Here is a 25,123-nt window from a genome sequence, read left to right on the forward strand (position 1 = left end):
TAAAAAAGATTTATATTATTAAAAACATAACTTACAGCTAATGTAAAGGAAATGTAATGTAATAAAAATATATCATAGAAAAGAAAATGCAAGTATCTTGCCATATATTTGTGTTCAACGCTGTGTGCCCATTTGCAACCATTTGTGTCTCCGATGCATCTGAAACAAACATTGGTATAAAATTGATACAGTATGTCTTGTTTAAGTGCTAAAGCAAGGTGCAGCTGGTGAAGATGTGTGCATGGCTGGGTTCATGGGGAAAAAAAGTACATGGGTTTGATAGGTAAGAGGTTAAATGTAAGTAAAGTGCTGGTAAAGGGGAGTAGAAAAAGAAGCTCTCAATGTTAGTAGCCGTATAAGGAGCTCTGCAACCCAAAGAATGGTTTTCTTAATCCATTCTACAACTCTGGAACCTGAACTTCAGCAACACTGCTGGATAAACAATAATTTAATAATTGGAGCATGGGCGGAGCTACCTGGCATCACTGCTGTTGCTTCTCTGCTGGGTCTCACTGCTAGCAAACAGCAGTGGTGATGACAGGAAGCTCCATCCATGCTCCAAGTTGGCCCCAGATGGAGGAAGATAGTAGGAGAATGGGAGCACGGAAAGGGACCAGGTAAGTATGGTTATCATCAGTGTCATCTGCACTACCTCTCAGTACAGACAGGTTAGTGCAGATGACACTGATGACAGATTTCTTTTAAAGTATAACACCGAATTTGATATTGTAAATTCTTAGTTTACTAATGACCCCCATGTTAACATATATACAGCTTTATTGTGAACATGTATCTACCAGCTTTATAGAGGTTATTGGGGGGGTGGGTTATGCTGAATGGATGAATTGCCTCTAAAATGTGTGACTTACTGGTACATTATTTTTCAAGAAGTCAAAAGAGCTTTCGATTTAGCAGTGATAGCTGATTAATCAAATGAAACAATTTAAAATTGTCACAAATTTTTGTCCAATCACTCAAATTTTTCTGCAATCTCACTCCAATCCAGACTACACTTTGAAACTTGCTTAGATCTAAACTATTTAGCCATTTATGGAGAACTGGTAAATTTGGTGAAAGTACACATCATGTACATACAGGAAAATAGTAGCAGGTAGAATTTTCTTGTATTTAAAATTTTCTAGTTTAATCTGTGCTGTGTCTTTATGCTCTTGTTATAATTGTACATACAATGTCGCAGCAGGGGGATGGTAAATAGCACCGTTTCATACAACACTTAATATCTGGTTCAATTACTTTACCTAGTACAAACCTACTCAATTATTTTTCCTATTACACTGTCATAAGAAGCGTGTTTAATGCAGATGAGTAGATTACATTCTAAATTCTAATCCTACATACACTAAATCGCCATCAAAGTCCAAGATACAGAATGAAAAACCTACCTGCGTGCTTTTTATTATATTCTTGTCACGGTTTATTCATTTTTTTTTTTGCTAGTGCCTACCTGCTAATAATCTACTAAACACATGGGACATTTCTCTATCCATTCATTTTTGTCATCACCACCTCCTGGAAGAGAACCTGTGAAGTGACTATTAAACCTTTCAATAAGGCACTATCCATATTTCCTGTGGGTTTCACTCAACCTTCTCGCCATAGAGTACTCAACATTTCATTACCTGCACAATCTTCGGATAAGGTCTTCAGAGCGACGTCCAATGCGGTGTGGGAAGTCTACCTTTTCAATGCCTTTCAACACCATGTTATAAATCTTGATGGGATCTGTTCCGGAGAATGGAGGACTAAAACACAGATATATATAATAAATATTACACTTTTTCAAGGTTTGATTGTCCGTCTTCAATCACATGCATTAGAAGCCTGTTTATTTCCATTTAGCTTTGTATTGATGTATGGTAATTTTTGTTATACATTCTAAAATACTATGGCCCAGATTTGTCAAACTGTGTAAGAGAAAAAGTGCAGTGATTTTCCCACAGCAGCCAATCACAGCTCAGCTAACGAGCTCTGGTAAAGTGAAAGCTGAGCTGTAATTGGCTCCTGTGGGAAAATCACAATTTTTTCTCTCACACAGTTTTATAAATCTGGGCCTATATGTTATATGTTGCAGCCCTATTGTTACGCCTAGCGCTCCGGGTCCCCGCTCCTCCCCGGAGCGCTCACGGCGTCTTTCTCCCTGCAGCTCCCCGGTCAGCGCTGACCGGGAGCGCTGCTCTGCCATGGCCGTTGGGGATGCGATTCGCACAGCGGGACGCGCCCGCTCGCGAATCGCATCCCAGGTCACTTACCCGTTCCCGTCTCCTGCAGTCATGTGCTGGCGCGCGCGGCTCCGCTCTCTAGGGCGCGCGCGCGCCAGCTCCCTGAGACTTAAAGGGCCAGTGCACCAATGATTGGTGCCTGGCCCAATTAGCTTAATTGGTTCCCACCTGTTCCCTGGCTATATCTAGTCTCCTTCCTTGCACTCCCTCGCCGGATCTTGTTGCCTTAGTGCCAGTGAAAGCGTTCCTTGTGTGTTTAATAGCCTGTGTACCAGTACCTTTGCTATCTCCCCTGACTACGAACCTTGCCGCCTGCCCCCGACCTTCTGCTACGTCCGACCTTGCTACTGCCTACTCCCTTGTACCTCGCCTTTCTTCAGTATCTTCAGCAGCCAGAGAGGTGAGCCGTTGCTAGTGGATACGACCTGGTCACTACCGCCGCAGCAAGACCATCCCGCTTTGCGGCGGGCTCTGGTGAAAACCTGTAGTGGCTTAGAACCGGTCCACTAGCGCGGTCCTCGCCAATCCCTCTCTGGCACAGAGGATCCACCTCCTGCCAGCCGGCATCGTGACAGTAGATCCGGCCATGGATCCCGCTGAAGTTCCTCTGCCAGCTGCCGCCGACCTCCCTACATTGGTCGCCCGACAAGAGCACCAGCTGTCGTACTTGACCACCATGCTACAGCAGCTCCAGTCACAGCAACAGCAGCAACAGTCACAGCTACAGCAAGTTCAGTCTCAGCTACAGCAGCAACAACCATCTCCTCCGCCAGCTCCTGCACCCCTTCCGCAGCGACTGGCCACTCCTAGCCTCCGCCTGTCTTTGCCAGACAAATTTAATGGGGACTCTAAGTTTTGCCGTGGCTTCCTTTCGCAATGTTCTCTGCACTTGGAGATGATGTCGGACCTGTTTCCTACTGAAAGGTCTAAGGTGGCTTTCGTAGTCAGCCTTCTCTCTGGAAAAGCCCTGACCGCTCTGGGACCGCAATGACCCCGTCACTGCCTCTGTTCACTCCTTCTTCTCGGAAATTCGAAGTGTCTTTGAGGAACCTGCCCGAGCCTCTTCTGCTGAGACTGCCCTGCTGAACCTGGTCCAGGGTAATTCCTCCGTTGGCGAGTACGCCATACAATTCCGTACTCTTGCTTCTGAACTATCCTGGAATAATGAGGCTCTCTGCGCGACCTTTAAAAAAGGCCTATCCAGCAACATTAAAGATGTTCTGGCCGCACGAGAGACTCCTGCTAGCCTGCATGAACTCATTCATCTAGCCACTCGCATTGACATGCGTTTTTCTGAGAGGCATCAAGAGCTCCGCCAGGAAAAAGACTTAGATCTCTGGCCACCTCTCCCACAGTCTCCACTGCAATCTGCGCCTAGGCCTCCCGCCGAGGAGGCCATGCAAGTGGATCGGTCTCGCCTGACCCTGGAAGAGAGGAATCGCCGTAAGGAAGAGAATCTTTGTCTGTACTGTGCCAGTACTGAACATTTTCTGGTGGATTGCCCAATCCGTCCTCCACGTCTGGGAAACGCACGCTCGCACTCTGCTCTCGTGGGTGTGGCGTCTCTTGATGCCAAGTCGGCTTCTCCACGTCTCACGGTACCTGTTCGGATTTCCACTTCAGCCAGCTCTCCCCTCTCAGCCGTGGCCTGCCTGGACTCTGGAGCTTCTGGGAATTTTATTCGGGACTCCTTTGTGAATAAATTCCGTATTCCGGTGACCCGTCTTGTCAAGCCACTCCGCATTTCCGCGGTCAACGGAGCCAGGTTGGACTGTACCATACGTTTCCGCACGGAGCCCCTTCTTATGAGCATCGGATCTCATCACGAGAGGATTGAACTTTTGGTCCTCCCCAATTGCACCTCGGAGATTCTCCTTGGACTTCCCTGGCTTCAACTTCATTCCCCAACCCTGGATTGGTCCACTGGGGAGATCAAGAGTTGGGGGTCCTCTTGTTCCAAGAACTGTCTAAAACCGGTTCCCAGTAACCCTTGCCGTAACTCTGTGGTTCCTCCTGTATCCGGTCCCCCTAAGGTCATTAAGGACTCTGCCTGCCACAGGAAATGCCCTTCCCCCCCTCCCAGTTCCATCAGGCAAGCTTCTGTGTCCCCTCATGGCCCTCGTCCTGGTGTCACACTGCCCCGTGCCAGGTCTCGCCCTCTGCCCTCTCTCCCCATTCCTACTCCTGCGGTTCTGCCTGCCGTTGAGGAATCCCTCCATCCTTTCCCGGTGTCCTCATCCCAGGGGAGGCAGTTACCCGATAAAGAGAAGGGGAGACCTAAGGGGGGGGGTACTGTTACGCCTAGCGCTCCGGGTCCCCGCTCCTCCCCGGAGCGCTCACGGCGTCTTTCTCCCTGCAGCTCCCCGGTCAGCGCTGACCGGGAGCGCTGCTCTGCCATGGCCGTTGGGGATGCGATTCGCACAGCGGGACGCGCCCGCTCGCAAATCGCATCCCAGGTCACTTACCCGTTCCCGTCTCCTGCAGTCATGTGCTGGCGCGCGCGGCTCCGCTCTCTAGGGCGCGCGCGCGCCAGCTCCCTGAGACTTAAAGGGCCAGTGCACCAATGATTGGTGCCTGGCCCAATTAGCTTAATTGGTTCCCACCTGTTCCCTGGCTATATCTAGTCTCCTTCCTTGCACTCCCTCGCCGGATCTTGTTGCCTTAGTGCCAGTGAAAGCGTTCCTTGTGTGTTTAATAGCCTGTGTACCAGTACCTTTGCTATCTCCCCTGACTACGAACCTTGCCGCCTGCCCCCGACCTTCTGCTACGTCCGACCTTGCTACTGCCTACTCCCTTGTACCTCGCCTTTCTTCAGTATCTTCAGCAGCCAGAGAGGTGAGCCGTTGCTAGTGGATACGACCTGGTCACTACCGCCGCAGCAAGACCATCCCGCTTTGCGGCGGGCTCTGGTGAAAACCTGTAGTGGCTTAGAACCGGTCCACTAGCGCGGTCCTCGCCAATCCCTCTCTGGCACAGAGGATCCACCTCCTGCCAGCCGGCATCGTGACACCTATGCTACAATTAATAACAAAATAAAAACAGAATTTTTGCAAATTTACAAAAAAATGTAATTTCACATGGACATAAGTATTCAGACCCTTTGCTTTTATACTTGAAATTTAGCTCTGGCGCCTCCTATGTCTCTTAATCTCCTGAGATGTTTCTACACCTTGATTGGAGTCACCTGTGGTAAAATCAGATGATTGGACAGGATTTGAAAAGAAACCACCCTATATATAAGCTCACCCGGGTGACAATCCATATCTGAGCAAAATCTAAGCCATAAGGTGGACAAACTGCATGTAGAGCTCAAAATTGTGAGGAGGCGCAGATCTGTAGAAGGGTACAAAACAATTTCTGCTGCACTGTTTCCACGAGCACAAGACCATTGTAATTCTTTAAAAAAATTTAAACAGAAGTTTTGAACAGCCAGGACTCTTCCTTGAGCTGGCTCCTCCACTAAAAGTAATTGGGGGAGAAGTGAAGAGAGATGACCAAGAACCCCATGGTCATTCTGGATGAGCTCCAAAGATCCTGTGTGCAGATGGGAGAAACTTCCAGAAACTCTAACCATCGCTGCAGCACACCACCAAAGTTTTATGGCAGGGTGACCAGAAATAAGCTTCTCCTCAGTAAAATACACATTGACCTGTTAAGGGCCAAGGGCATATCTGTACGCCCTGAGTCCGCTCTCTTTCTATGATGCGGATCCATGGCTCGGACCCGTGGCTAATAGTGTGCAGCACTGATCGCGGTGCCGTGTGCTATTAACCCTTAGGACACGGCGTTCAAAGTTGATCGCCGCGTCTAAAGTGAAACTAAACTACCCCCGGCTAGCTCAGTGGGCTGTTCGAGACCGCTGCATTGAAATCGCGGCATCCCGAACAGCTGTAGGACACGAGGAGGGTCCCCTTACCTGCCTCCTGTGTGTCCGATCGCCAAATGACTGCTCAGTGCTTGAGATCCAGGCATGAGCAGTCAAGCGGCAGAATCATTGATCAATGGTTTCCTATGAGAAACCATTGATCAATTTAAAAGATCAGTGTGTGCAGTGTTAATAAAGATCATATAACCCCTTCCCTAATAAATGTTTGAATCACCCCTCTTTTCCCATTTAAAAAAGAAAATCAGTGTAAATAAAAATAAACATATGTGGTATCGCCATGTGCAGAAATGTCTGAATTATAAAAATATATCGTTAAATAAAACCGCATGGTCAATGGCGTACGCACAAAAAAATTCCAAAATAGCGTATTTTTGGTCACTTTTTATATCATGAAAAAATGAATAAAGAGCGATCAAAAAGTAGTCCAATCAATACAAAAATGGTACCAATAAAAACTTCAGATCACGGAGCAAAAAAATTAGCCCTCATACCGCACCATAAGCAGAAAAATAAAAAAAGTTATAGGGGTCAGAAGATGACAATTTTAAACGTATACATTTTCCTGCATGTAGTTATGATTTTTTCTAGAAGTATGACAAAATCCAACCTACATAAGTAGGGTATCATTTTAATAATATGGACCTACAGGATTGTGCGCCAGATTCTGTTGCATTGCACCAGATTTTGTTGTAGCATAGTCAAAAAAAAAAAATCCTGGAATACCCCTTTAAGGGTCTAGATACTGTGAAAGGCCAGGCAAAAGTACACACCTGCTGGTGTTGTAGACAAATGCTGTTTTAAGCGTACTGGAGCGCATTGTCCTCCCCTCAAAAGTGCAAACCACATAAGTACATCTAAGTGGTTAACTATTTTGTTCCTGTTAAAGTCTTAAGGGCCTAGATATTATGAAAGGCTAGCCAAAAGTACACATCTGCTGGTGTTGTAGACAAATACTGTTTAAGCATACTGGAGCGCATTGTCCTCCCCTCATAAGTGCATACCACATATGTGCATCTTAGGGGTGTACTATTTTTTTCCTGTTAAAGTGTTAAGGGCCTAGATACTGTCAAAAGCCAGGCAAAAGTACATACCTGCTGGTGTGGTAGACAAATACTGTTTTAAGTATACTGGAGGGCATTGTCCTCCCCTCATATACGCACTAAGTAAGTCAGGCAAAGAAGTGCCAGGACCTGCACAGAGGAGGGGCAGAGGCCTAAATTCATCAGGCAGAGGTCGCAGTGGACTAGGGGTGAGTGGCAGCAGGAGTTGCAGCGAGAGGCCTGAGCTCCCAATATCAGCTAGTAGTCGTGTTTCAACCAGAAACCCATCTGCCGTCTTCGTTTTGGTTAACACGGACATCCACTTCATCACAAGTGACATCTGATACCCCCAGTCAACAGTCTGTGGGTTCCTCAGACACAACCTTCAGTTGGCATGGCCCGGGAGCAGTCCCTGTCCTCCCATTGCCTCTGTCCTATGCTGTTCCTTCCCCCACAGAAGGATCTTATGCTGTGGGTTAAGCTCCACTTTAGTGAGGACGATATACTAGAGGACAATCAGCACCTTCTTCCCACTCAAGAAGTGGAGGAGACATCCACCGCTTCCTCCGCTAGGTGGGCAAGTAGTGATGAGGAGAGTGGCGTGGGAGGTAGTATTGCGAGTGTTCAGGCTCCTGAAGAAGACACTGTTGAGGAACCTGAGGAGGACATCAGTGACGTGCAGACACAATGATGATGAAGCCGATCTCACTTGGGAGCTGGGTGCAGAAGGGGTTTCATCATCATCAGGAGAAGAGGGTTGCAGGTTGCCCGTGAGGCAGCAGCTGAGCCAGCAAGGTGGTAGCATGGTTGGCAGTCAGCATGGTGGCAGAAATGGAAAGTCTGAAGCCAAACGTTCCCGGGTTAGACCACCTGCTTTACGGAAACCCACCTTACCAGGAGGTAGTGGAACAGGGGTTCCTGGAGTCGGCAGCAGTAGCAGTCAATAAGTGCGGACTGTTGGTGGGAAAATCAGCTACTCGGCTGTGTGGTAGTTTTTCATCAAGCATCCGGAGGATGTTAACCTGGCCACATGCAAGATGTGTTGGCAGAAGGTGGAAGCGTGTCCAGGGTCCCAATGTTGGCACCACAGCCCTGTGTCAACATATGCAGCATCACCATAAAGCGGCCTGGGGGAACCATGGCTCCAATGTTGTGGTCCAGCCTGCTGCATCACCCAGTGGCACGCCACTCCCTGTTTCAGCCAGCCAAGGCTTTACCACCTCAGCCAAAAGGAGCTGTGTGTCATACCCATCTTCTGTCTCTCCAGTTGCTCCTGCTTCACCTACTTTGAGTCAGTCATTCCGCCAGCAATCCATCGGAGAAGCAATGTCCAAGAGACAACAGTATGCACCCACTCATCCAATGGTGCAGAAGTTGAATGTGATCCTGTCTAAGTTGCTGGTGCTGCAGTCCCTCCCTTTTCAAGTGGTGGACCTTTCAGAGAACTAATGGCTTGTGCCGAGCCGAGATGGAGAGTCCCAAGCCGTCATTTCTTTGCGAAGAAGGCAGTACCAGCCCTGCACAATTTTGTGGAACAAAAGGTGGGCCAGTCCTTGACCCTGTCGGTGTGTAACAAAGGGCATGGCAGCGCCAATGTGTGGAGCTGTAACTTCGGTCAGGGACAATACATGTCCTTTACAGCCCACTGGGTAAATGTGGTTCCTGCACAGCCACAACAGCAACTTGTACAGGTCACGCCGCTTCTGCCTCCACACAATCAGGCCATTGGTTCTGTGACAGTGTGTGACTCCGCCTCCTCCACCGTGTCCTCTGCCTCTACTGCAAGGACAAGTCTCAGTGCCACTCCAGCATACCATTTTTCCAGGGCACGGCAGTGTCACGCTATTCTTCACATGGTTTGAGTCACACAGGGGATGAACTGCTAAAAGTCATTCATCAAGAAATCGAATCATGGCTTACTCCACGATGGGAACCATGGTGACCGACAACAGGGAAGATCATCTTGTCTGCGCTGCTACAAGGAAGCCTGAGACATGCGCCCTGCATGGCACACGTGTTCAATATGGTTTTTAAGCAGTTCCTGAAGTGTTCCTCCCATCTGCAAGACATCCTAACAATGGGAGGGAAACTTTGCATGGACTTCAGCCACTCGTACACCGCAAAGCACACCCTCCTTGAGCTGCAGCGTCAGAACGGTATCCCCCAACATAGTCTGATTTGCGATGTTTCCACACATTGGAATTCCACCCTCCATATGTTGGTACGAACAGAGAAAAGCCATCACCGATTTCTTGATGATCCAAGCAGATAGGAGGACCCCCCTGTGTAACTTAAATGTGAACCAGTGGCAGCTCATACATGACACCTGCCTGCCACTTTATTAGTCAGTCACCAGGATTTCAGGATGAACAACATCATTTCACTGCTTCATTTACATCTCACGGCCACATGAGCACTGTGGGGGCTGAACTGGAGGAGGAGAAGGAAGGGGGAGGGTCACACTTTTGTGAGATGGGTGGTTTTTCTAGTCATCTGACAGGAGAGGAGGAGCAGGAGCAGCTAGAGGAGCTAGAGGGTTATGAGGATGGCGAGACAGAGGACCCAGACACACCGTGGCAGTATGCAGTGGAGAAGGAGTCAGGGAGTCCCACTGGGTCACTTGCACAAATGGCAGGATGCATGCTCACTTGCTTGCGTAGTTACGGCCGAATTGTCACTATTCGGTAGCGGGATGACTTCTGGCTCTCCACTTTATTGGACCTTCGCTACCGGCACAAAATGGGGGCCATTTTTACACTTACTGAGAGGGAGGACAAACTTACCTACTACAGAGACATGCTATTTAGTCAGTTGGCCGATGCATATCTGCGCCATCATTCATCCAACTGACTCGGGGGGTCCTATGCGCTCACCTTCTACAGCCATGGCTGCAGGGGAGGGGTAGGGTGGCAGGAGCAGTACCAGCTCCATCACCAGCAGCCTGAGTCTACAGTCGCTGATGAGCAGCTTTCCTCACCCGCATAGTGAAGCAACTCATCAGCAGCAGCTAGACCTGGAGCAGGACCTGAACTAGCAGGTTGTGGCATACCTTGACATGCCCATGCCAACACACCTTGAAGATCCGCTGGACTTCTGGGCATCCAAACTTGATTTGTGGCCGCAACTAGCAGAGTTTGCCATGGAACAGCTGTCCTGTCTGGCCAGTAGTGTGCCACCGGGGTTTAATGTGGCGGGGGCTATAGTAACCCCAAGGAGAACTCGTCTGTCAACGAAAAATGTGGAGAGACTGGCCTTTGTGAAGATGAATCAGGCATGGATCAGCCAAGATTTTCACCCACCAATGCCTGATGCATCAGAGTAGATTGACCATGGTGCCACACCAACACTTCACAAATATGTATAGTGCTAAACATTTAAGACGCTGCTGCCCAGTTACAGAGATTCCTCTGCATCAGACCACAAGTAAGTATTGAGGATATACATTACGTAAAACATAAAACTTTTAATAATATTCTTAGGATAAAAATAAAATATATGTACCCCAAATTTTTTTTTAAATCAAACAAAAGGAAATGTGTGAAAAAAACACCATGTGCCACCTGCACCACCAAGTATTCATGTGATGCAAAGACCTCTAAAAGGTGGAAGGGAACAACGCATGGTCCATTGTAACCGATGGGGGTAAACACTTCCCCTGTAATGCCCTACTCTCGCATTATTAATTCCCTTCTTGGTAAGTGTTACTCGTCTTAAAAAGGGCGGCCCCACACAGGAACCAATCCCTATTTCCACCTAAAAACCCTTGGAAATGGCAGTGTGGGAGAGGTTCCTGTGTGGGACTGCCCTTTTTAGGGCAAGTGACACTTGCCAAGAAGGGAATTAATAATGCAAGAGTAGGGCCTTACAGGGGAAGTTTTTACCCCCACCGGTTACAATGGACCGTACGTTGTTCCCTTCCACCTTTTATAGGTCTTTGCATCACATCAAAACTTGGTGGTGTAGGTGGCACATGGTGTTTTTTGAACACCTTTCCTTTTGTTTGATTTAAAAAAAATTTTTTATTTTATTCTAAGCATTTTACCAAAAATTTTGTTTTACGTAATGCATATCCTCAATACTTACTTGTGCATACTAACACTTTTACAAAATAGACCGTTTTCCTCTGCCTTCCTGCCTCAGCTACTATTCTGATCCTGCCACTCACCTGATGCCACACATCTGATGCCAAGTTCTCCTTTTTTCACCACCTTCGTCACCGGGTACTGGTATTGCACCTACCGCAACACTAGGTCATCGGGTCACTTTCAGGACTCTTGATGCTGCTGCTGCCACCTCCAGGCTGTCTTATTCTGCCACCATATGTTCTCTTCGTGCTGATGCCAGCTCCAGGCTGTCTAATTCTGCCACCATATGTTCTTCTCATGCTGCCGCCACCTTCACGCTGTGTCACTCAGCCGCTATATGGTCTCCTCATGCTGCCGCCACCTCCACGCTGTGTCATTCAGCCACTATATGCTGCAGCCACCTCCAGGCTGTGTCCTTCAGCCACTATGTGGTCTCCTCATGCTGCCGCCAACTCCACGCTGTGTCATTCAGCCACTATATGATCTTCTCATGCTGCCAACTCCACACTGTGTCATTCAGCCACTATATGGTCTCCTCATGCTGCTGCCACCCCCACGCTGGGTCATTCAGCCACTATATGGTCTCCTCATTTGGCCGCCAATGCCAGGCTGTGTCATTTAGCCATTATATGGTCTCCTCATGCTGCCGCCAACTCCAGGCTGTGTCATTCAGCCACTATATGGTCTCCTCATGCTGCCACCACCTCCACGCTGTGTCATTCAGCCACTATTTGGTCTCCTCATGCTGCCGCCACCTCCATGCTCGGTCATTCAGCTACTATATGGCCTCCTCATGCTGGTGGCATCTTCATGCTGTATTATTCAGGCACTATATGGTCTCTTTATGCTGCCGCCACCTCCACGCTGTGTCATTCAGCCACTATACTGTCTCCTAATGCTGCCGCCACCTCCACACTGTCATTCAGCCACTATATGCTCTCCTCATACTGATGCCACCTCCAGGCTTTGTGATTCTGCTGCTCTTTGACAGTGATTCTAATAGTGGCACCTCTGATCTGCATGTCATACTGAATAACAGTATTATTTCCCTAACCCAGCACTTTTTCAGCAAGAAAAAGTGTTCATCAGCCCTATAGAGGCTCTCTATAGGCCAGAAATAGCCATTTTTTTAAATAGCGATTCGCCGCAAATAAATTCGGACCAAAACTAATTTTGAGGGAAAATTTGTCGAATCGGCCGAATCGAATTTTTCGAAAATTCGTTAATCTCTAATCATATCTATAAAAATCTGGAAAAATGTTAAAATTTACAGGGGTCAGATTTAAAGGGCATCTGTCACATAAAATAGACGTGTTATAGAAATGAGAACGAAGATGAAGAAAGAAGGTTAATGGATCCCATTCATGTCTATGAGTAATTTTTTTTTATCTCTGCTGTACACTGTTATCGTCTGTTGGGTTACATTTGCTTTATTTTTGAGCATACAGGAATTTTTCCCATCATAAATAACGGATGTAATAATGTATTTAGTATTTTAACATTGATGTCTATAATGATGACAATTACTCCATTATACTCCATCTTTTTTACGTAATTTTTACCTGTTATTGATACTAGCATGCTCAGAAGAAAAAAAATGGAAATGATTATAAAATAACTGACATTAAAGGAGATAAACAGATGTTTTAACAGATAACGGCTTATAACGGTCCGTTATTTTATATGTAAGTTTTACTAAATCTTTTACCATTTTACTTCTGTTAACATCAGTTTCAAATCCATTATGAGTGACTTTCATTATGTGTCAATAATGGACATATCATAATGGATTTGAACAATGCTGATGTGATCACAACCTAAAGCTGCACACGGAGTGGGCCTTACAAGCCTACTCCAGTTTTGATAACTTAGGGTGCTTTACTATAAAAATGCTTTTGTAAACCATCCAGGACAGTCTCTACAACTATGTCACGCCTGCTTCTCCTCTACAATGGCAGTCAGTGTCATGCTGTGAATGAGTGGGGCGTGATGTGAGTGGATAGAGGCGTTGCGATCTTGAAGCATAGCAGACTCTGGGATCTTCCTCTTCTGTCCTGGATGACTCCTGGATGGATTCTTAAGGCATTTTTATGGATATAAAACACTCTAAGTTATCAATAAAGGTATATCTGGATTAGGCTTGTGAAGCCCTATAACCCTAGACTTAACAAGTCTATTTTATGTGACAAATACATTTTAATGATAATGTAAAGCAAATGTTTTTCTAATTATGATAAGGTTAACTATATCAATGGGGTAAAGTTGTAATCCTACAGAAATAAAAGGAACTCCCCAAAAGTGTGAAAATTTGACTTCCCAAATAATTTTTTGTTTTTACTCACCTTCCAGTTAAGAGTTCATAGATGAGTATACCAAGTGACCAGTAATCTGCCCCAAAATCATGTCCTCGGTTCATGATGATCTCTGGGGCCACATACTCAGGGGTTCCACAAAATGTCCACGTCTTTTTTCCTGCTCCAATCTTTTTTGCAAACCCAAAATCTACCTAAAGAATAAATGTGTTAAAAACAACAATTATACAATATATTTTAAAGAGAAATTCCAGGTAAATTTTTTTAACTTCTCAGTATAGTGCTCCTGATGCAAAGTACTCTCTGCTGACATCACAACCACAGTGCTCTCTGCTGACATCTCTGTCCATTTTAGGAACTGCCCAGAGCAGCATATGTTTGCTATGGGGATTTTCTCCTACTCTGGACAGTCCCTAAAATGGACAGAGATGTCAGCAGAGAGCACTGTGCTCGTGATGTCAGCAGAGAGCTCTGTGTTCCAAACAGAAAATAATTTCCTCTGTAGTATTCAGCAGCTAATAAGTACTGGAATGATTAAGATTTTTTTTTTTAATAGAAGTAATTTACACATTGGTTTTACTTTCTGGCAAAAGTTGATTTAAAAAAAAATAAAAAAAGTTTTCCACCGGAGTACCACTTTAAGAACATTTACTTGTGTTACCTGTGTGAAATGGATCGACCCATTTTTGTCTTTTCATGTTCCCTCCCGTCCCCAGGTTCAGCATTCCTCTGGACTCTGGATGACTGTTGTCTGCAGCTTTTCCCAGGATCCTGTTTGGCTTGACAAATAAGCTAAACATGGGGTGAGATCCCGCTGTATGCGCCGCTGCGCTGTGTGAGGTCCAGCCCCCGATCACATGTGCGGTCTAGCTGTACATGCCGCATTGAGTGGTGGCACATACAGCTAGACTGCACACGTGATCAGGGGGCTGGCTTGTCAGGGAAAACAAGAAGAAAATGCCAATCCCCCTGTGATCAGCTGTTGCCTCAAGCTGAACATTATCCCAGAAAAGGTTAGAGACAACAGTCATCCAGGAATGATTAACCTGGGGGGAGGGGGGGATGGAAAGAAAAAAAGGGGTCGCACAGGTAACGTGAGTAAATGAACATAAAACATAACTTCAGGCATCAGGTACATGATGTTGAAAAAAAAATTAAATACCCCTTTAAATTTTATATTTAGATTGTAAAAATGTTATTAAGTGAATTGTGAGAATATATGTTTTTATTTAATTACAAGTGCTATTTTGCTGAACATTTATTTAACAGAAAAATTATTGCAATTTTTATGTAATGGTTGACAAATTTACCAAATTTTAAATCTAAATGTTTTAGTATTTGCCTAATATGCTACCCTATTGAAAGTTCTCAGACAATATGCCACTGGCCTAAACTGCTGTAGAATGTCTAATGGTTGTGGTCTAGCTTATTGCAAATGTGCAATGTACAGGGTGGGCCATTTATATGGATACACCTTAATAAAATGGAAATGGTTGGTGATATTAACTTCCTGTTTGTGGCACATTAGTATATGTGAGGGGGGAAACTTTTCAAGATGGGTAGTGACCATGGCGGCCATTTTGAAGTCGGCCATTTTAAATCCAACTTTAGTTTTTTCAATAGGAAGGGGGTCCTGTGACACATCAAACTTATTGGGAATTTCACAAGAAAAACAATGATGTGCTTGGTTTTAACTTAACTTTATTCTTTCATTAGTTATTTACAAGTTTCTGACCACTTATAAAATGTGTTCAATGTGCTGCCCATTGTGTTGGATTGTCAATGCAACCCTCATCTCCCACTCTTCATACACCGATAGCAACACTGCAGGAGAAATGCTAGCACAGGCTTCCAGTATCTGTAGTTTCAGGTGCTGCACATCTCGTATCTTCACAGCATAGACAATTGCCTTCAGATGACCCCGAAGATAAAAGTCTAAGGGGGTCAGATCGGGAGATCTTGGGGGCCATTCAATTGGCCCACGATGACCAATCCACTTTCCAGGAAACTGTTCATCTAGGAATGCTCGGACCTGACATCCATAATGTGGTGGTGCACCATCTTGATGGAAATCTCAGGGAACGTGCCAGCTTCAGTGCATAAAGAGGGAAACACATCATCATGTAGCAATTTCACATATCCAGTGGCCTTGAGGTTTCCATTGATGAAGAATGGCCCCACTATCTTTGTACCCCATATACCACACCATACCATCAATTTTTGTGTTCCAACAGTCTTGGAGGGATTTATCCAATGTGGGTTAGTGTCAGACCAATAGCGGTGGTTTTGTTTGTTAACTTCACCATTCACATAAAAGTTTGCCTCATCACTGAACAAAATCTTCGTAAACTGAGGGCCCTGTTCCAATTTTTGTTTTGCTCATTCTGCAGCACCTGAAACTATGGATACTGAAAGCCTGTGCTAGCTTTTCTCCTGCGGTGTTGCTATCAGTGTGTGAAGAGTGGGAGAAGAGGGTTGCATTGACAATCCAACACAATGGGCAGCACATTGAACACATTTTATAAGTGGCCAGAAACTTGTAAATAACTCATGAAAGAATAAAGTTACGTTAAAACCAAGCACATCATTGTTTTTCTTGTGAAATTCCCAATTGATGTGTCACATGACCCTCTTCCTATTGAAAAAACAAAAGTTGGATTCAAAATGGCCGCCATGGTCACCACCCATCTTGAAAAAAGTTTCCCCCCTCACATATACTAATGTGCCACAAACAGGAAGTTAATATCACCAACCATTCCCATTTCATTAAGGTGTGTCCATATAATGTAAAATGTTTTGAACAATAAAAAGCTGTCAGCCAAGAAGAAAAAAATATTATGTTATTTATAAATATGAAACACTATTATCATCGTCATGTCTGCTTAAGTATTCTTGTCAGTAATTGTCAGACCACTTCCAGACTACATTTTACTACTGACCATCTTAATATATCCCTCTGAATCAAGAAGAAGATTCTCTGGTTTAAGGTCTCTGTAGACAATTCCTCGATTGTGTAGGTAATCAAAAGCTTCAAGTACACATCCAATGCAGAATCGAGCAGTGCCTTCCTCAAAAGAACCCCTGAGATATATATAAAAAAAAAAAAAATACAATTAATACTTTACATTTAGGGCAAAGAACATAGATATTTATAGTATGCATGTGGATAATGAACATAAGAAAATTGCGTTAGAAAATCTAAACGCAATAGGTAAGGCAGTTGACTTGGCTCCATGGTAATACATTTTCAGTTATTATAATATAATCACAGTTTCTCTTCTTCCCTTAGGTATTATATTTACCCATGGTTTCATTATTTTCATCTCTGTACTCTATGTAATATATTAAAATATATTTTTCTAACTGCTTTGCACATGTTAAATAGGGAAATACTCCATCTGCTGAATCCTTTGATATCTAGCAGAGGAATACAAAATCTCATGTACACAGGAAAGCATGAGGTTCTGTATGTTGGAGGCAGATAAGCTACGGCTACATAGAACTCTATGGGTGCACAATTATGGATGTGAACAATACAGTGCCTGTACGTGGAGGCATCATAAGATCATGCTCATAGGACATTAAGTGTGAAACAAAATGCCAGAGGACACATCTATATTTATCATAAACATTGAGAACACCTTTTTACAGTTCCTTGATACTTCCTTCTGTTCCCTAGGGCTTAAATTCAGATTGGAGTAAATCTCAGGTGATAGGCGGGATTATACAGTCAGGGGTGTGTATTAGGCATACATGCCCCTCAATGTACAACATACACACCTCCTGTCTGTATAAACCCACCATATAATCATCACCTGATATGCACTCCCATTGTTAAAATCAGGTTCACGCCCATCTGACGATTCCCTAAATTGTCAGACACATTATAAGCCCTCATGTCTCAGTATCTCTGGAAGAAGGTATCAGGAAACTGTTAAAAAGGATTTACCTAAACTATTTAATGACAGTAAAATCTCAATCCAAAAACATTTTAGGTGCATAGTGTCACATATGCACAACTCAATTAGTGTTGAGCGGCATAGACCATATTCGAATTCGCGAATATTCGCGAATATATGGACGAATATTCGTCATATATTCGCATATTCGTAATATTCTCGTTTTATTTTCGCATATGCAAAAATGCGCGTATGCAAAAATTTACATATGCGAAAATTAGCATATGCAAAATTAGCATAAGCGAAAATTCGCATATGCAAAAATTAGCATATGCAAATTTTTGCATATGCGAAAATTCGCACACCAGTCTCACACAGTAGTATTAGAGCCTTCATTACACCACACAAGCTGGAAGCAGAGAGGGATGATCACTGTGATGTGTACTGTAAAAAAAATTAAGATAAAATAAAAAAAGCGAATATTCGTAATTACGAATATATAGTGCTATATTCGCGAATATTCACGAATATGCGATATTCGCAAATAAAATTCGCATTGCGAATATTCGCGAGCAACACTAAACTCAATCCTTTTTGTCTAATTTGTTTCAAAAATTGAAGAACACATGTGCCAGTTGTTTGAGGGAAACTGTGTCAAGATTCTGGTGCGCAAACTTTTCTTTACCTCTGCATTTCTGCGAGAATATATTTTTATGTAGTTGAAATCCCTGTGTCTGTGTGACATGTAGGATATTTAATACAAAGTCTATCATATTAAGTAAAATAATATTTCTGAGTTTCCATTTAGAGGTATTGTAAGAGGAATTGCAAAGTCTAGAGGAAATATACACTATTCTCAGAAGGCTCTTTGAAGAAGACAAGATGTGATTTTCATTCTTTTACATGAAAGCCTACTGTAATGCGTACTGATCTCCAACATTTAAGATAAAAAGGAATAGTTTAACCCTTTTTGGAGAAGTAATGTCACGTGTTAAACACTTTTATTAATGGCCACTATGACTGCCTACAATATGGTGACGAATACTAATATAAGAGTACGGTTGGTTTCATTATGCACAAATTATAGTTGGCGATTACCGATGAGCGAACTTACAGTAAATTCGATTCGTCACAAACTTCTCGGCTCGGCAGTTGATGACTTATCCTGCATAAATGAGTTCAGCTTACCGGTGCTCCGGTGGACTGGAAAAGGTGGATACAGTCCTAGGAGACTCTTTCCTAGGACTGTATCCACCTTTTCCAGCCCACCGGAGCACCTGAAAGCTGAACTCATTTATGAAGGATAAGTCATCAACTGCCGAGCCGAGAAGTTTGTGACGAATCGAATTTACTGTAAGTTCACTCATCTCTATTGGCGATATTACACTGTCAATCTGTTAGTCATATTTATTTATTCATTCATTCCTTCATTCATTCATCATGGTTTTTATTCTGGGGTTAGTAGTCTAGTGGGCGGCCCTACCTAGAGACTGAAAGCTGTCTCTATGGGGGAGATTTATCAAAACCTGTGCAGAGGAAGAGTGGTGCAGTTGCCCATAGCAACCAATCAGATTGCTTCTTTCATTTTCCACAGGCCTCTAAAGAGGCCTGTGGAAAATGAAAGAAGCAATCTGATTGGTTGCTATGGGCAACTGCACCACTCTTCCTCTGCACAGGTTTTGATAAATCTCCCCCTATATGCGTATTTACACATGGAAGGCTGTCAGTCACTGAGTATGATCGCCCACTGGACAACTAGACTCAGAATGAGTAGAGATGTAAGTGAAGAAGTGACACGTTATACTAGAACTTTCTAACAAAGCTATATACCAGTCAGATCCTTCCGCTTTATAACATGCTGACCGCAGGTTGGACTGTATTATCAATATAGACAACTTACGTGTCTCTAAGAATACTCCAGAGCTCGCCACCAAGACACACTTCCAGGAGCATGTAGACATATTTGGCATCCCTGAATGTCCTGTAGAGCCTATGAAACAAGAAGAAAGCGTCTGACATCTGTCACATCAATGAGGCTGCCAAGAAACTGGACCAGCAAGGCACAGCACTGTTTTAATCATTATTAACACACTGTATGCGGGTTTCATAAGCCATTGTGTGTATGTACTATAACAGATTATCAATATTAAGGATGTCTATTGTGAGAGCATCTGTATGGGCTGATGACCCTTTCCATGAGAACAGTCCCAATGCCTGCGTCTGGGAAACATTTGTCTGGTGCTGTTACTTTGTTGTTTGACAGCCTGATCATCCACAAGAAATCACAACTCTCCAACAAATAGAAGAGTACAGGCAGTACAGAGATCTTAGCATTGCACTGCTTTCCTCAAGACATGGTTTAATATTCTTATTTATCCTAAGATGTTTTACTACTAGAATGCAAAATGCTGCACAGTACATGTACTTTATGTCATAGCTAATTCTTACAAAAAGTAACAACAGCTGTAACCCATGGGATCCCACGATTGACACGTTCACAAATAGCCAGGATTAGAAAAACAGAAAAAACTGATTCTAGATGTTTAACCCCTTATGCACAGTGGTCTACAGTGATGTTATTTGGAGTGCTGGAAAAAACTTACAAGGAAAAATGTGGTTTCAAATGTAGGAAATGCTTAATCCCAAATGCAGTTGTGCATTTATGCTGGGGGAGCAGATCCTGCGCTTGTGGTCCGTTGCTGAGGGTAATCCCCAGAATAAAATGCATACAATGGGGGATGCCTGCAGCAGACCACAAGTGCCACAATGCACATCAGTGCACATCATGCCACATCAGTTTGAGAGTTAGCCATATGTCACTGTTTACATTTACCACAGTGGTGCACCTAAACTTATGTATTATTCTATGTTACACATCCACACCGTCTATCTGGTGTAGGATCCCATTGTGGCACTTGGGGTCTGTTGCAGGCATCCACCATTGTATGCATTTTATGCTGGGGATAACCATTAGCAACGGACTACAAGGGCAGGATCTGCTTCCCCAGCATAAATGCACAACTGCATTTTGGGTTGAGCATTTCCTACTATTTAAAACTAAATTTTTTCTTGTTATTCAAATCTTATACTTGGAGGTAAGTAAACTCCAAATCTAATGCGCCTTAATCACTATTATAGGCAGCATGTAGGTGCACCTGTGAGGCCGGCAACATATCAGCCTACTTGGGTGGGGCTCATGGCCTTCTTCCCTCCTCCCATTGTATGTTTATAACCACACTGGAGTGAACTGGGAACAGACTGTGAATCGGACCTAATGCCGTTGTAATTGCCCACTGGCCCCTGGTATTGCCCATACGGCACAGGTAGGTTTAGTTTTAGGTCCCGTGCCACTTGAGAAACCTTGGCATTGGCGTACAGGCTCAGGTATGTCCTTCATATAAGGATATACTGGCTAATGTCTAAATTTTAACATCAGTTTGAGGGTTAGCCAATGTCATTGTATACATCTACCACAGTAGTGCACCTAATCTTATGTATTAAAAATTTATAAGAGTTGTACAGAATAAAAAAAAAAAATACATGGCTAATGTATTCCAAAAATAGCACAACACTTGTACATAGGTTGTGAGTACTATTGCAGCTTAGTTATATTCAGTTTAATAGGGTGAGCTGCAATATATGACACAGGTCTAATGCTGGTTCTTTAAGACAACAGCCATTTACTGTAATCCTGGATAAACCCTTTAAAGTGTTATAATGGAGCTTATCTCCAATCAGATGGGATAAGTGCACCTGGGAGTGAAGTGCACAGTCTCACGCTTCACCCAGCTATATCTAAAGATTGGTGGGGGGGGTCTTAGCACTGAAAACCCAACCAACATGATTGCATGACATATCAAAGGATAAAACACTTTAAAGGGGTACTCCGGGGATAAGATGCCTGATCGTGGGAGTCGCGCCGCTGGGGACCCCCGTGATCTTGCACGCGGCACCCCATTTGTAATCAGTCCCTGGAGCGTGTTCGCTCCGGGTTTCATTACCGGCAACCACAGGGCCGACGGCGTGTGACGTCACGCCTCCGCCCCCATGTGACGTCACGCTCCGCCCCTCAATGCAAGCCTAGGGGAGGGGGCTTGACAGCTATCACGCCCCCTGCCATAGGCTTGCATTGAGGGGCGGAGTGTGACGTGATACACGGGGGCGGAGGCGTGACGTCACACGCCGTCGGCCCTGTGGTCGCCGGTAATCAGACCCGGAGCGAACACGCTCCAGGGACTGATTACAAATGGGGTGCTGCGTGCAAGATCACAGGAGTCCCCAGTGGCGGGACTCCCCGATCAGGCATCTTATCCCCTATCCTTTGGTATTTTTTTTATTTCTGACCCATATAGTACATTTTTGTGCTTCTGTGAGAAAAAATGTGTGACATGTTTTATCACATGCTGTAATACATTTGTACTAACCATCCTTACTAAACAATAGGGACCTTAAAGTGTCACTGTCATTTTTAACAACTCATGCAGGTTGCCAAGACATGCCAAAAGTTAAGATCACATTCTTACAATCAGGTAAAGTGTGTAGCAGCAGTCCCGCAAACCCAACTCCATAAGCTCCAATGCCGTGAATGAGTCAAAATTGGCAGCCGGCAGGGCAAAATAAATACCATGAAAACTTTCCCAACTAAATAAGAGGTTTACAGGTAGGTGCTGGATTCCTAGCCAGCTAAATTAATGCAGTACTGTCACTTTAAAAAAAAGTTTTGACATGTCTTACAGACATGCCCAAAGTTTTGATCGGTCAGGGTCTGAGCGCTTAGACCCCAACTGCACTTCACTCCCCAGCTTGCCGCTTTGTCTATCTCATTGCATAAGATGGGCTCCATTGTAAGTCTATGAAGCCTGGCTTCTCCTGGTTCTATCAAGCAATCGGTAGGGGTCTGTACAGGTCTGAACACTTAGACCCTGGCAGCTCTAAAAAAATTTTTTTATAATTAGAGCAATTCTTTAAAGCATTGCTGTAATTAAAAAACAATGGTCATGTTACACAGACATGTCAAAAGTTTTGAGCCGCTAGGGTCTAAGTGTTCAGACCCAAACAGCCCCCTACTGGTTTCTTGACAGAGCCAGGGGAAGCCAGGCTCTAAGTTTTTTCAAATGACAGTGTCCATTTAAATAGGCGTCTTTGTTTTTTTTCCGTTAGCCTCCTCTGACATTTTCATGCCATGTTGATGTTTAACCCTTTGTGTGTGATAGGCTTAAAACCTAATCTTTTTCTCTCCCTTATTTATAAATAAAAATGAAATATTAAAAACCACAAGTATAGTAGTGTATTAACTCTTCTGTATTGCACTTTAAAAAAAGGTAATTAAAACAGAAATGGATTGAAATTATGTTTCTATAAAGGTTTCAGAACAATTTAATGATTCAGGTGCTTGACCTCACAAATATGTATGATACATACGATGATATGACTTGGTGATGTCAATATTAATTAGCAATAATCAGTTAATGTCAACATTAATTTGTGTTAAAGGAAGGCTCTGAGCTTAGTTTCTGATTAGCATAAACATGTTAAGGATAGCTGCGCATGTAATGTGTCCAAATCATTTCTTCATTCTGTTACCATAACCATCAAAGTCTCATCAAAGTAACCCTCATGAAAAACATCCATCTCTCCTCTTAAGTGATTGCCACGATGCCGGAGGAAGTTTTTTACAACCATACATTTTCCTTTCAGCAGGAAAAAATATAGTATAACATGGTGGCTATTAAAATAAATGACTGGCAGTGTAATTCTTGATGCCCTGTGTGTTTGATAGAGATAAAACAAACAGATTTTGTTTTATCTCTATCAAACACACAGGGCATCAAAAATGAATGCATTAATGTGTTTCAAGCCCAATAATGGGTCATAATAGTAACAAACTATGCACTGGTGATATAGATATAGGGAGTGACAAGTAAAGGAGCCCTTCTCTCTCCTAAACCATTAGAAACTTACAGGTCACCTGACATGGAAACATGTGTGGTAAAGGTCGTGATGCAAAGGGCAGATGGGATTAGCCAAGGGCAGATGGCATTAACCCCTTGTATTCGTGACGCCAAGGCATGGTTTATCCTCAATACCACCGGAAGGTATTCTGCTAGATAATAATGACTCAGACGCCGAGTTACGGATAACGGTAGCTTTACTGAAGGTAGACAGATGGTAAAGTCTATACAGTTCAGCCAGGGCCCACAGAGGTGACCAGTGACTCAGAGACCTTAAGGGCTTGTTGGGACTTGTAGTAGATATGGTCAATTTATTGCAGGCCACGTTGACTTGAAAATGAAGACTGTGACTGACTTGACTGATGACTGACAAAACTGAGACTGTGGCTTACTTGTAGCTGCTTGTGGCTGCAGACTGAACTTGGGTCCTCCAATGACTCTGGACACTCTCTAGAACTCAACTTGACCTCAGCAAAGACTTGTAAGGAAAGAGAGAGAGCTAGCTCCACCTAGGGCTTTTGGGGGGGGGGGGAGACTAGCAGGGAGGCCATAGGTCACCCCTGGGATCACCTGGTCACCTCCTGGGTAACAATCACATGACAAGTCACATGGTAAACAGTCTTAACGTGATAACGCTTTCTGAACACATTACATGGTATGATACATTAGAAACATATTTACATGGGGGGGGGGGCTGATGCAAGCGGGCCCAGGGGACACTGTAGGGAGGCTGCCTGACAGGGCAGCAAGGGTACGGGGTAACACCTCCTGTATTGGGCCACCACACATGCATATAAATAACATTATTACCATATTATTATATATCATTAGTAGTGGCCTACAGTGGAATACTGCAAAAACAAATGGGAGAGTTATTTATCAAATCCTGTGCAGAGAAAAAGTTGCTGAGTTGCCCGTAGCAACCAATCAGAATGTTTCTTTCATTTTGCAGAGGCCTTGTTAACAATGAAAGAAGCGAGCTGATTGGGCAACTTTTCTTCTGGACAGGTTTTGATAAATCTCCCCTCATAGTCTCTTTATAAACTCAAAAGAGAAGGTACCGTATATACTCGAGTATAAGCCGAGTTTTTCAGCACGATTTTTCGTGCTGAAAACACCCCCCTCGGCTTATACTCGAGTGAACTCCCCCACCCGCAGTGGTCTTCAACCTGCGGACCTCCAGAGGTTTCAAAACTACAACTCCCAGCAAGCCCGGGCAGCCATCGGCTGTCCGGGCTTGCTGGGAGTTGTAGTTTTGAAACCTCCGGAGGTCCGCAGGTTGAAGACCACTGCGGCCTTCAACATCATCCAGCCCCCTCTCACCCCCTTTAGTTCTGAGTACTCACCTCCGCTCGGCGCTGGTCCGGTCCTGCAGGACTGTCCGGTGAGGAGGTGGTCCGGTGGGATACTGGTTCCGGGCTGCTATCTTCACCGGGGAGGCCTCTTCTAAGCGCTTCGGGCCCGGCCTCAGAATAGTCACGTTGCCATGACAACGACGCAGAGGTGCGTTCATTGCCAACGTACTTCTGCGTCATTGTCAAGGCAACGCCTCTATTCCGGGCCGGAAGCGCGGAGAAGAGGCGCCCCCGGTGAAGATAGCAGCCCGGACCACCTCCTCACCGGACCACCTCCTCTCCGGACAGCCCTGCAGGACCGGACCAGCGCCGAGCGGAGGTGAGTACTCAGAACTAAAGGGGGTGAGAGGGGGGC

The 25,123-nt window shown here is 44.5% G+C and overlaps 1 protein-coding gene across 1 annotated transcript in view; it reads right to left on the reverse strand.

The window, feature by feature from the left end:
* Positions 1-25,123, reverse strand: part of LOC130282437 (cGMP-dependent protein kinase 2-like) — a 201,128-nt gene that overhangs the window by 26,608 nt on the left and 149,397 nt on the right. The window contains exons 13-16 of the mRNA XM_056530692.1: positions 19,363-19,452; positions 16,503-16,644; positions 13,594-13,757; positions 1,641-1,763 (exon numbers count right to left, since the gene is read on the reverse strand). Coding sequence (XP_056386667.1) covers positions 1,641-1,763; positions 13,594-13,757; positions 16,503-16,644; positions 19,363-19,452 — 519 coding nt within the window. The remainder of the gene's footprint in view (positions 1-1,640; positions 1,764-13,593; positions 13,758-16,502; positions 16,645-19,362; positions 19,453-25,123) is intronic.

The sequence above is a fragment of the Hyla sarda genome, chromosome 7 (genome assembly GCF_029499605.1).
Source record: "Hyla sarda isolate aHylSar1 chromosome 7, aHylSar1.hap1, whole genome shotgun sequence".
NCBI classification, from domain to species: Eukaryota; Metazoa; Chordata; class Amphibia; order Anura; family Hylidae; genus Hyla; species Hyla sarda.